The sequence below is a fragment of the Patagioenas fasciata genome, chromosome 6 (assembly GCF_037038585.1).
Source record: "Patagioenas fasciata isolate bPatFas1 chromosome 6, bPatFas1.hap1, whole genome shotgun sequence".
Taxonomy (NCBI): domain Eukaryota; kingdom Metazoa; phylum Chordata; class Aves; order Columbiformes; family Columbidae; genus Patagioenas; species Patagioenas fasciata.
This window is the reverse complement of record NC_092525.1, coordinates 36,590,087-36,603,273: the sequence shown is the minus strand read 5'-3', so window position 1 is coordinate 36,603,273 and position 13,187 is coordinate 36,590,087. Positions and strand designations below refer to the sequence as shown.

Sequence of the window (13,187 nt, the reverse complement as noted above, 5' to 3'; positions counted from 1 at the left end):
CTTGATTTTTTATGTTTGCAGGCCTTGGGATTCATAATCAATTCTTTTTCTATAAAGAATAGTGAAATACCAGGCTGAATTTGTTAATTGCAGCAGCAAAACGCAGAGGTCTATAAATTGTTACGCAAAGACCTCTTGCATTAAAAGGCATATAGGAAGCACAGCAGCAGGAGACACAAAAAAAAAGGTAAGTAAAGACCTGTTCCTTTGTTTATGATGCTCTGTCAGGCATCAACCCATTACCCAACTTTACTTTTTTGCAGCTTTTCATATAAATCCTAAGAAATACAACATTTCAAATGCATTTGAGTTATAAGTCTTCTGAAATGAATTATACAGAGAAAAACAGCCAGATTCCCAGGCAAGCAAACTCATAGTGGAGCAAATAATAAATAGCTAGTAATGAAGCAGTCAATTTTTCAAATATTTATGCTACTTCTACTGGTCATATTTTGATGCATCTTGAAAGTCAATATCTCTTTTTGCCAGATTTTTGACGTGGCTGATTTTTTTTTTCTTTTTTAATTCAAAAGAATGGTGAAAGATGCGAGCACTTACAGAAATTTCTCAAACTTTATGAAACGTGTCAAAATATGTATGCTTTTCCTGTTTGGTTCTCCTAATAAGCAGGTGCTCTGTGCTTATTCTAAAAACTGGGCTTTTTAGCTGTCTCTCTTGGCAATGCTGCCTGTGTGCTTACCTGTGCTTTCAGAGGCAGTATTACAGCATCGGCACACGCTTTCCAATTGGTTTCAGCCAGCTGAACCACAACTAGTTGCACATCAACTTTGGCAGCATTAGAACGAACATATGCTGTAGCTTGATAACCTTGATTTCTGTTGTCACTTCTTACTGCCTGCGCCACAATCGTAATGCCAGGTGGAATTATGTCTCCCAGGAAGTTGTGCTGAAAAACAACCCCCAACCATCTGTGCTTAAGTATTTCTGTGTATTCACTGGAGACCCTACAGTCCAGTTTATATGCGCTGATAGCAGGAAGCAGCCCTCATCCTTCATCAGTTTAGTTTGTGATACATATTTCTATATACCAAATATCTGAGAATAAGTTTGGTTGGAATCTTGGTTATTTCATTACCACCAGGAATTTTCCAAGATGTGATTGTTTTGATGTGGGATCCAAGACTCTTCCGAACTGTCTTTATGTGCTTGGTAAGATTTTGTGTGTTACTTTAATATTTCAAATAGCTGCCTACAATATGTACTAGATATCTTCACAGCAGTGTACACATTGACGATATATTTTAGTATACTGCAGCTCTTTCAATCCAATTGATTATTTTGAAATCCTTCTCAGTAGCAGAGTTCCCATAGACATTGTGTGCATTTGCAGAGCTCTTTGTTCTATTATTATGTAGATACCTTAGTACAATTACAGAATACTAAGTGTGTAATAAAGATAAAAATGTTCTGTGCCTAATGGGACTCTACATGTATCAATCAGTAATGACCATGGAGACTCTGATTTTAGTTATACTCTGCATGCACTCACGACCTCCGTCCACACCTAAAAATAATTAGGCGGACTTAAGTTAAAAAAAAATTCCTTCAGTTTTTATAATTTCCAAATCCAGGATTTCATAAACTGCAAACACCTTTAGAAATGATGAAACTATACCCAAGAAACCAGCAAACAAAACCCTGAAGCCAAGGGAATTTGGAAAAAGATCTTTTCATGGGGCAAAAATATCTCAGTGGATTTTGACTTTCCATTTACAAACTTGACTTGCAGGGTCCTTCCTGAGCCTAATCCCACCCGTCAGCTGGTGAGATGCCCCCAGAGCTACAGTCCCTGCTCTGCAGCCAGCAGAACGTGGCTCGTGTGTCCCACACCGCCGGTACCTCGCGGGCCAGGCTGGAGCCATGGCTGTGGTGGACGCTGACGTGGCTTTTCCTTGAGTTGTGACCAGCATTTTCTCTGTGGTGGTGGCTGCTGCTGCTGCTGCTGCTGCTGTTGCTGCTTTGCGACTCTGAGGAAGATGACGATGAACTGCTTGATATCTTCCGATCTGGATGCTGTGAAACATAAACAGTTTACAAAGCTATGGCATGGTCTCTAGTTTTACAGTGTGGACAGCAAAATCACAGCTGTCAGCCTCCCTCTAGAGGTAACAGGCTTAAAGATATCTAGAGTGTTATTTTTATTATCATAATGCAGGCATTAAGTATGTTGTGCCTTGAATGCAGCTGGACTTGTCTACTAATAGGAAAGCTGTGTAGACAGTGATTGTAAATGGCAACATCACATTGTCCACCTCTAATGTTACAGAAAATAAAAACTGACAATAAATGGTCAAACATATCCATAATGTTTAGAAATGAAAAAAGAGATTACAACTTAAAACACTGTAAATCATCTTTCTCTTTCATAAGAAGGATACATAATAACTTTACAGGTAATGCCTACAAAAGCCACCACATTATCATCCTTCTAACATTCACTTAAAATACCTCTGTGCCATAAACCATACTGAATTGGTTTCTGATATAGTCCACATACATGATGATTTTACCATGATTGCTCAAAAACTGTGGACACAGCTATTCCTGTTCATTTATTTATTTATTTATTTATAATTCCCCCATGGTCTTCGTTATCTTAGCTTTGGCTGCATTGTACAGCCTCTAGCCCAAAGGTGTCCTGACTAAAATTCGAGGATTGCAAGTGCTGCAACAGAGGGATGTAGCACAATAGTTGGTATTTTAGTAATAAATATGCTTATTTTGGCCATCATGAATGCTGATATTGGACATTATGGAATGCTCAAGTGAAATAAACCAAACCAAGCCCTTCAGTAACATTTGATCATATCAACTGTAGCCACCACAGGAACGTGCAATGAATGAATGACCTACCCAATGGATGTGAGCAGACCTGAAACGGAGCTGGTATACTTTTGGAAGGTGATGTTCCTACAAAATTCCAAAAGAAGTTAGTACATGTAGCTCAGTAAGGATCACCTCCTAGCAGAAGTCATAGCATTGGAAAAATTTACCCATTCTGTAGAAACATCATTACTACTTCGACTGTTAAATTGGGACTTGACATGTTTCTGCTTAGCTTTTTTCTCATATTTGCTCGGGCGAAGCAAAGCACTGATGCTTCCGCTGCTGCTGCTGGTACTTCTGCTGCTGCTGCTACTCTGTGTTTTATGCTTCTGCTCACGAACGCTTCTCTCTTCTTCAGTAGCTCTGGCATGTGGCAATGATGTGGTCTTGGACTGCTTCTTAGCTTTATGCTTTAGACCAGATGCTTTGCTGCTGCTGCTGCTACTCTTGCTTTTGCTGCTACTACTGCTGCTACTGCTTTTGCTACTGCTACTACTGCTTTTGCTACTGCTACTACTGCTTTTGCTACTACTGCTTTTGCTGCTACTGCTTTTGCTACTGCTGCTTTTGCTACTGCTGCTTTTGCTACTGCTGCTACTACTACTACTACTGCTTTTGCTGCTGCTGCTACTACTACTGCTTTTGCTGCTGCTGCTACTACTACTGCTTTTGCTGCTGCTACTATCACTACTACTGCTACTACTGCTGTCCCCAAAGGGGTAGAATTTCTTTTCTTTGGCTTTGGACTGTCTTGTTTTCAGATTTATCTGAGTTCTTCCCTGCGATGCCCTGTTGTCGGAGTTGCTGCTGGAGGGGCTGCTCGTTGTGCTCTCGGCACTTCTACTGGCGCTGCTGGCACTGGACGATGAGCTTCTGGATTTCCTTGTCCCCTGGTCAATGGTATCATTGGAAAAACAAAATTATTTTTCTGTATTCCTGCAGATGGCTTGAAGTAAAATCAGATACAGAGAGCTATGAATCTTTCTGCTGCCTTAGAAGACAAAATGTATGCCTGATAGCACTCTTGCAATACATTACAATAAGGCAAATTCATAATAATGTGTTAAAAGCACACATAAGCAGAACAATATCCCAGATCTTTTTGCCATAATTAACTTGTATAGAAATTGTTGATCATACAATTACACGTAACTAATGTTGGTAATGACAGTGCTGCAGCTGGGACTCAGAGCAAGTTGTGTAGGGAGGTGTCAGAGCTTTTTGCTACAGTTGCAGCAGCTGGAAAGAACAGATCACGTTTTGGGCACACAAAACTTATTTTATGTCTTAAAGAAATTTACAGAAAAACTTACAAAACCAGCCTGCTTTTTCTAACATCCTTCACTTGCAAAAGAGATGAATGCAAATAGAAGACCTACAGTAAGACCTATGTACCCAAAAACCTGTCCTTATTTTCCAGTTTTTACATACTATCTAATCAAAGGAGGCTACTTAGTAAAAGAAATATAACTAAGCTTAATGTAATATCTCCTGCAAATCTACAAGTAGATTTTCACAGAAGTACCTGATTATCAGTATCACCAAGGATTTTCTTCACTCTTTTAATCATTTCTTTGGTGGAAGACACTTGTGCTGCTGGATCTTCAAATGTTACTAAACGTACCATTTTAGTAGGAGCTTGGTCTCCTGCTTGAATTGTGATTTGTATTTTTTCAATTGGTGCCTCTGTGTCTACTGAAATTGCACGACAAGTAGTATGAATGTTAGTATTAGCAACTGAATAATAGAATAAGCCAATTTTTTTGCTACAACTTATTTATCCATTCTTCTCCAAATGAAAGTCTAAATGTTCATTGATAATTTTTGGCATTGAGCAATTTTGTAAAAAAAATTCTCTAATAACTAAAGCACACACTAGCAATAATGAAATATTAAAATATTAGCATCATACTACATTATTTTCAAGTAATAAACAGAATGATCAACAGGTTTAAGTCAAGTGAATGTGATTGCTTAGCTAGATAACACAATGGGAATTAGAGAATTAGACATCAGAGAATAATTGAGGCCCAATGTTTGAATTGTGAAGAACGGCCCAACGGTTAGGCCATTAGTTTGATACTTAGGAGACCTAGATTCAATAGCCTGCTGTGCTTTTACTTCTTATGATCGTGGATTAAGACATTAAGGACTAGATCCTGGCAGGGTTAATCCATAATTCCCTTTAAGAGTCCGGGTTTTTAGAGTGTAGCTACAGGACACTGCATCAGATCTGTTGCCCATGTCCAATTGCTCTGTGCTTGCATCCCAAATCCAATGATTCAGGATGCATCAGACACGCTCTGCAGGCACAGATCAGCTCTGCTTGACGCTGGCCATGCTGAGTGGCATTGCTGGGAGAGATGGGAAACCCCCGCTCAGATGAGTGGGGGAGAAATGGATTCCTGCCACAGATGTAGATGACAGTACTGGCAGGGCTGGGAGGTCTAATGGTAGTATTAGTAGTAGTTAAGATACAAAAGACCTATATGCACACATACAAATATGTAGGTATATATATGCACACCCCTACCCACCCGTTATTTTCTTTTTTGTGCACAGTTGTATTTACCTGGCTTGAAGCTCATTTTGAGGGCATGCTCTCCAACTAGGTAATATAAAGGCACATTTTTGATAAATGCTGCATGTACGCTTTTCTTCTCAATGCACACTTGAACGCCAAATGTACTTGCATTGAAGCACATGGACTGAACAAATGGCTCTTTCCGGGAAGAAGAGTGTCCAAAGGGAAAGGAATTTCCTGAGGAAACATCTTCTGCAGGCTGTCTGTCCTATTAGATAATACAAATATAAAGTTAAACTAGACAACAGTAAGAGGAGTATTTGTATGTTATGAGTCCTGTTTCAGTAATAGTTACATGTGTTCTGCAGGAGGAATTAACCCATTTATTTGAGATAGCAAGGCCCTGACATAGGACAACTTGGTTTTCAGTTGGACAAAATTAACAATTGAATGGCTTGATCTGACTATCTAGTATAAAAAGAGCTTCGTGCTATAAGCATGGAAAACTATATCACAAATTAATTATAAATATTTAATTTTGTTTTCCTCTGGTATTAGACAATGTTAACAGGTTCTTGATAAATCTGAGTGTGCTCTAGACCGACTGGGGTCCTTTTCTTTGGTTTACGATTGGGTCAAACAACAGAACCTTACCTACGTCCATGAAAATTCTGTCTCACTTGAGGTCTGACATGAATGAGAGACTTCATCAACTAGGTGCTCAAAGCATATCAGATGTTAGAAATTTCCACTCAAAGCTATGTAATTTACATGTGCTAAGCAATGCTTGCAGAAGAACAAATTAAAATTAATTAAAATTAGAATCAAATCCATGAAATGAAAACTATGATTTCCTGGAGCAATGAAGCAAATAGCTAAAGACACATAATCATAAGCTTTCATTTCACCTGTAATACAGGTTTGAAATTAATTTTTTACTCAGTTTATCATGTTTCATGAGATTACAAATTTGTATGAACCCCACTGAAAAACTGGAATTTTAGTGCTATTATTTTATTTCCAAAGGAAATTCTAATGATACTGGGAAATTCTCCAGTTAGGGACATTTTTCAGTTGCTGTTAATATAAGACTAACTAAAGGGTACCAAGATTTCATGAAGGGCAGTGCAGAGGCACAAGCAGAAGAACTTTGCTTGTTCCAGGATATTAAGAACTGTTCTCGCCGCCAGTACATTTGCCTATTGACTTCTCCACAGGGAAGTACAGCACTCACCCTCTCTTCACCTCTTATCTGAAAACCTGTCGGAGTCACAGGACAACAACGAAACCGAAACAGAATAGTGTATTCCTCACCTCTGTCAGCCTTTCACTGAATGAATTGTCACAGTGATGCGTTCACAACTCTCTCCATCACAGAAAGTCCCTACCGGCCTTTATGGAAAACTGTAGCTCAGGAAGTCACTTGGCTTGACACACAAACTGCCATCCATCTTTGAATCAGGATGTTTACAGGCATTAAATTTGGCTCTACAAGTTGAGCAATGAAGTGTCTCATGGAACACTTATGGCTGCCCCAGGAATGTGATGCTTGCATAATGGTTGTAAAGTATTTTAAAGATCGTGGGCCTATCCTGTAGATGGCACTGTAAAATTAATTACTAAAGAAAATGCTTTTGCTTTTGAAAGTGTTGCAAGTCTGATGAATTACACTCCAGATTTTAAAATAATGTTACTATAGGGCTATTTGTGTTATTAGATTGAACCTGACTTCTTTTGAGTGAAGCAGCATTGGTCAGAGATGAATTGTTCATTTTTCTAAGGAGAAAATAAATGGTCTCCCACTGACTAAAAGCCCAAAAAAGAATAGTCAGACACTACATCATTTACCCTGATATTATCAGTCTCCCCTGATGCAGAATCTGAATCGAAGGACATCTTCATTATGTCAGGAACTGCTTCAGGTAGAAGAACTGGAGTCATCTTACTCGAAGCCAAATCTCCAATATTTCGTGTAACAGCAAATGTCTTAGACCTGCAGAATAAACATTAGAGTAAATCTGTATCAATAAAGCACTGTTGAAGAAAATACCTGAATAATGCCTTGTAGCACGTACTCAGCAACAAGTATCATACCTTGCAAATTGCTTTATAGATATTTACAGCATCTTTCCTCTTAGTTGTATTTTCAAGGATTGCTAAGAGTGAATAAAGACACGGACTAGTATCAGGGGCAGATAGCTCAGCTGGGGTTTTAGAATCACGTGTGAAGGTTAAAAGCATTGCAGTTGGTGATGTCTCTGTATGCCTAATACCTCGAAGAACAATCCACTTACTTAGAAAACTCATTGTGGATTATATTATTAATTTTGTAAGTCTCCTATCTTGATCTTCTGAACTTTTAAATTTTTAAACTCATCTTCTATGTCTTTACAACTAAACTTAATTCTCATTTCCTTTGACATTATATTTGTGAAAATACTGTCATAACTTCAAAAAACTAACCTGGGCACTGGTGGCTACTGAATGCTGTTTCTTGTGCAATGTTTGGTACAGTAGAATTAAAGAATGGAGCTTGAAATCACCAAAGTAAGTGTGTCCAGCTTGATCTAAATTGACTGGTACTCATGGCTTGGCAAGACATCACAGAGAGATGTGTAGGAAGCTTAAGAGCCTATTTGCATAAATGTGTTCAGTAAATTGTTTCCAGCATCGTGGACTCTAAGCATATTAGTTAGGATCCAGGATGAGTGTTATAAGGTGTAGCACATGATGGGTATTCTCACGGCTAAACGTCCTGATCCCCTGGCTCTGCACCCCACCTTCTTCATAGAAGTTGTTACAGTGCCGTGATAACTTTGAGTTTTGTCTTGGGTCAGAGAAACATCTTGAATACTGAATACTTTTGAGAGTTGAAAATCTATTTCCCTCAGCTATTAGCATTGTGCTATCTCTACCTTATTAGCCATTTATCAGTGCTAACATCCAGCTCAAAATTCCCCATGTGCTGTTTCTCGAGTATGAAGCTGATCTGCTTGCCCTGGGGCTTTTGTGGTCTGCCAATGGAGGTGGCCTTTGTGACAGTGAATGGAAAGATCATCTGAAAAATGGCCTGTGTTCTAATACGGTCCACACTGTACTAGCCTGAGCAATTCCAATCTATTTGAAAGATGAATTTGTATTCATTTGATAGTCCTCTCTTCCTCTTGAAGGCTCCTACTGCGCTGTGTGAACTGTAAAGCACACAATTGCACTTCATGTGGAACACCTCAATAAAACGTGTGTCACCTGTGGGCTTTGTTTTCTTTTCCATCTCTCTCTTTTTCTTTCTTTTTTTTCTTTTTTTTTTTTTTTTTAGATAAGGACATGACAGCAACGCTCCATGCTGGGTGATAGGAGAACCTCGAAGAATGAAATCTGAAATAAAATATTCTCCCTAACAAGCTAAAGAGATAAAAGAAAATACAAATCAACTTGCATTTCAGATGGCTCATCTGGGTAAAGGGACAAAAAGGGAAATAGTTTTTATTTTAATCCTATTCAATAATTCAAATGACCACTGAACTGCAGGCTGGGTCTCCAAGCAGAAAGCCCTAGGGTTTCTTTTCCATATTTTTTAGTATTTTTTATGCCAATAGTCTACTCCTGCCACCTAATGAAAGCGGAGGATCGATTTCTTCCTGTTGAGCACAGAGAGCCGACAAATGTAGCTGCATCACAGGTGACACATGTCAATGTCTGCAGAATCACACGACACAGTAAAAATAGGCTACAAGAGCCAGCTCTGGTGCTTTAACAAGAAAAACAGTCACAAAGAAGGCCTAAAGCTATGGTATGAAAGAATCTGTTCTCTCTGATCCCACACAAGGGAGAAAAAATAAAAGGGAGATTTTCCAATATGTATTAGTGTATTTTTTGGATGAGAGAAGAAGCTGTGCTATAGTGTAAGCCAAATTCTCTGCAGGGGTAAGGGACAAGCAATTCAGCTGTGTTGGGTCCACTGATATTTCAGTGAGTGTGGCCTTACATACATCCCTAACATGGGGACAGAAGAGCTCAATGTCTGTTTAAAACAAAGAAAATCAACGAAAAACTATTTTCCCAGGTTTCAAAGCACAGCATGACATTGTATCTAAATAAATGAGAAGCAAGAGACAATCCTCAAACCAGATCTTACCTCTCTTTCCACTGTGGTGAAATGAAAAATTTTGCCTTTCTTATGTATCATCCTTCTGACCTTGGTGCAAAGGTGTTATAAAAACAGACTTGGAGTGCCAGTCATGTCCCTTCTCTGTTCCCAAACACCCTGTGCTGCCTCACGAGCTCGCAGAATACACTGGCTCTTCTGCATTTTCTGCTACACTTGCTGTATACATGTTGTATACAGTGTCGTAATTTTGTAATTCATCTTATAAATAAGATGCCCATGTCAAGCAATTTCTGCTTATCCTACAGTTAAAACAAGCAAAAAAGCCCTATGACAGAAGCTCTATTCAAGATTATGCATATACTTCTGTAGGCTGTCATTATGAATATGTGATATATATTTGCAAAGTGCATTCTCTGGCAGCTCTCCATATTTATACTTTAATCACACGGCTCTAATTTTTCTCTGAAATTTATTTGAGTTTTACTTCTTCCTTTAAATTTTGTTTCAAAGTATGTTTAATAGCCATCTGTAGTATAGCAAATAATTATGTTAGAAGAGCTTTAAAAATAACTATTATTTTTAATTACATTAAACTTTGATAGGATTGAATTGAGACACATGCTATATATTCTCTCCGTGGTATGGTTAATTATTTTGCTCTGATTTTTGCTATAAAGAAAGTCAAGTCTGCACTGTGCTGATTTGTCTTGGGAATGCATTCTTTCTATCAAGAAAGTTTTCATTATTTTTACTTTCGAGTCTGCAATTGCTCGCCTGAGTTTCTTTTTGGTTCCTGAAAATTTATATAAATCCCACAGCTGTGACAGGTTATAACCTGTATAGTGTGTAGGATATAACTGAACTTAATGCTATTGAAAACTGTTTGCTTTCTGAGTCTGTGTGTGAAAGATGAAGGGGAAAATAATATCACATCCTGACTAGCTTTAATGACAGGTACTATAGAAAGTAACCCACTGACCATCACAACAAAGTACCTAATACTAAAATGTTTTGAACTGAGCTCACAAACAAGTGAAAGAGCAAACCTTTCTAGAACCATTTCTTTAAATGGGCAATTTAAAGCTAACAAGGAAAGGAGTCAGAATTTCTCTAAAATACTGAATTCAATTGGTTCCTTATTCTTTGGTGGATCTATGCAAAAGCAAGGGACAATCTATTTTAAACTAAAATTTTTGACTCATTCTATATAGAATATATGTATTCTTTCTCTATCATGCCTGCTTGTTTCTCTTCGTACTTTGCTTGGTCTTTGACCTCCTCAGTGATGTGGTTCAATGTTACATTCTCTAGTTATTGCTTTGCCTTCACTTGCACTCATTGCTATTTCATTGCTCTGTGTGGTTTCCACTAACCATTTGTTTTGTAACAGTGAATGGGAATGCTTTTTGGAGAAAAATTGATGGTGCTAAAAGTTAGCTAGTGAGTATTAGCTTTCTCATACACTTGGCATTATAGAGCTATTTCCAACTGACTACTTCACTTTATAAATGATAATGCTGCAGGGTGTAGAGCAGGGCTTGGACTGGAACTCATGGACTCTTCTGCTATAATCCCCTGCCTCTGATACCAACTTGCTTTATGCTTTCTGGCAATGCATTTAACCCTTTTCGTGTTTGATTTTATTTCCCTCTAAGTCAAAGGAGGAAAATATTTTTTGTTTTGCTTTGCAGGGAGGACCCTTCTGCTAACATTTCCAGCTCTGCCTGGGGCTCTGAATTCCATATCAGTGTCCCATGTTTTCATTTCAGTTCATCATCCTTATTGTATTCATTAACACCTGCCTCACCCTCTTCAACTGAGAGAGCTTGTGAGAGCAGGTGCCTACTGTCCCTGATGACCTTGGTCCTTCTTCACAAGAAACTGAATAAAACCGTTGGGTTGTGCTGCCCCAGCAGCTCACATACAGCTCACCGATGCTCTATGAACTGCCAAAATCCTCCTTCTGCATGGAGAGCCTGATGACAGTAACATTTGATCGAGTGGAGGAATTGTCTTAAGGAGGAGGTTGTGGTGTCAAATGCCTACTAGGATGGTCTGTGACCATTGAAGGGCAAGGTAGAATAATGATTAGCCTATTTGGTGGCTAAACTGAGGAGACCTGCAGAGCTTCTCTGGGCCAGCAGCCATGAATGCTAATTGCAGCTGGATCAAGCAACTGAGCTCTTTTGTTACGGCTGTATTCCTAGACCAGAAACTTGTTAACATTCCTGTGCATTGTATGATAGCTGATTTCTGCTGTCAGTGATGCTTTTTCCTTCGTGACGAATTTTCAGCTTGTCTTTCTCAGTATTTTTTCATGTGTGTGTATGCATGTTTTCTAAGCTTTGGTCTACTGCTTTGATTCCTTGGACATACTCTTTCTATTTCTTCCCTCTTTTTGTACTTGTATTTCCATCTGTTTTCTTTTGTTTGGCATCTGGCTACAACAGTTTTCCATAGTATATTGTAATTGAATGCATTGATAATAAATCAAGTAGATCTAAGAGGCAAGAAAACCAAATGGCAGCCACAGGGAAACAAGGTAAAAATACAAGAAACACCAAATCCTCTATGCTTCAAGGCATCAAATGCAAATATATGTGCATTATCTGTTCTAAGTGATAGGATTCAGGGGCTTATATCTTACCTAGTGTCTCCAGTCAAAATATATGCATTGGGATTGAAATTTTATGCCATTTGTGTTTTAGATAGCTTATGGGTGTCAAGAAGTGAGAAGTGGTCCTAAAGAGGATTTTCAGGTGAAGACCACAGAAAGTAACACATATTTTCAAGCAAAGCTTTGGTACATGTCACTTAGTTTCAAATAAATAAACTACATCAATCATTGCCAGTTACTCAAGCTGTCAGTGAAAGACAAGACCCCTAAGCAAACACTCTATTTTATGTGGGAAGACTCTGCATTGCTACATAGGAATACGATAAGTGCCATGTCTTACCTTACACTAAATATGTTAGTCTCATCTTTACATGGTGGAATTTCAATTTTGATATTTTTTTCCTTCATATGGACAGTGGCAACAACATTCACAGGTACATGAGCATTCATTTTGGTGTGTGTTTCCAGTCCTGCCTGGACCATCTGTGTGTTGATCCCCATTACAAAGGTCATCTCCTTAGCCATGCTGAAAACATAGAAACAGGGTAAAAATACATTCAGACAGCAAAGAGCTGTTTAATTTTGATGGGCTCTATCACTTGGAAATATAATTATTTTATTTTATACTAAATATTTACCTTAGACTCATTTTGGATCGCAACCTAATGTTGGCACTTAGCAACTCAGTCAATCTGAAATCAGACTTTGGAGAAGGTGTAATCTGTGCTTGAACTATTACAAAGAAAGCAAAAAAGGTATTAAAAATCCCTGCCAATCCTGACGAGCATGCTTGTATTGCTCAAGTCTTGAAATATGTTACCGTTTCCTGCCACTTTTGTGATAGAAGAATAATAGAAGCTGGTCTCTGTTGGGAACCCAGTGCAGGTGGGCACGATACGACGGATCTCAGAGGACAGTAAAGCCTTGGTCCATTGCCTCCCTACACCACTTTGAAGGTTACTGATTATCCTCCTTATCGAAGGGCTTTTTTCATCAGGTCCGTACCATGCCTGCAATTACAGAGTTCAACTTGTCTAAATAAGCAGAACTTGAATATCATGATCTGTGCCTCAGGGGAAAGTTTGCCAGCA

At 38.6% G+C, this 13,187-nt stretch overlaps 1 protein-coding gene across 1 annotated transcript in view; it reads right to left on the bottom strand.

Moving 5' to 3' along the window:
- Window positions 1-13,187, bottom strand: part of LOC136103918 (vitellogenin-1-like) — a 41,864-nt gene that overhangs the window by 9,252 nt on the left and 19,425 nt on the right. Inside the window, exons 17-26 of the mRNA XM_065842424.2 lie at window positions 12,917-13,106; window positions 12,735-12,828; window positions 12,437-12,622; window positions 7,220-7,364; window positions 5,420-5,639; window positions 4,373-4,542; window positions 3,015-3,737; window positions 2,875-2,931; window positions 1,861-2,034; window positions 701-907 (exon numbers count right to left, since the gene is read on the bottom strand). Of these exons, the coding sequence (XP_065698496.2) occupies window positions 701-907; window positions 1,861-2,034; window positions 2,875-2,931; window positions 3,015-3,737; window positions 4,373-4,542; window positions 5,420-5,639; window positions 7,220-7,364; window positions 12,437-12,622; window positions 12,735-12,828; window positions 12,917-13,106 (2,166 nt within the window). The remainder of the gene's footprint in view (window positions 1-700; window positions 908-1,860; window positions 2,035-2,874; window positions 2,932-3,014; window positions 3,738-4,372; window positions 4,543-5,419; window positions 5,640-7,219; window positions 7,365-12,436; window positions 12,623-12,734; window positions 12,829-12,916; window positions 13,107-13,187) is intronic.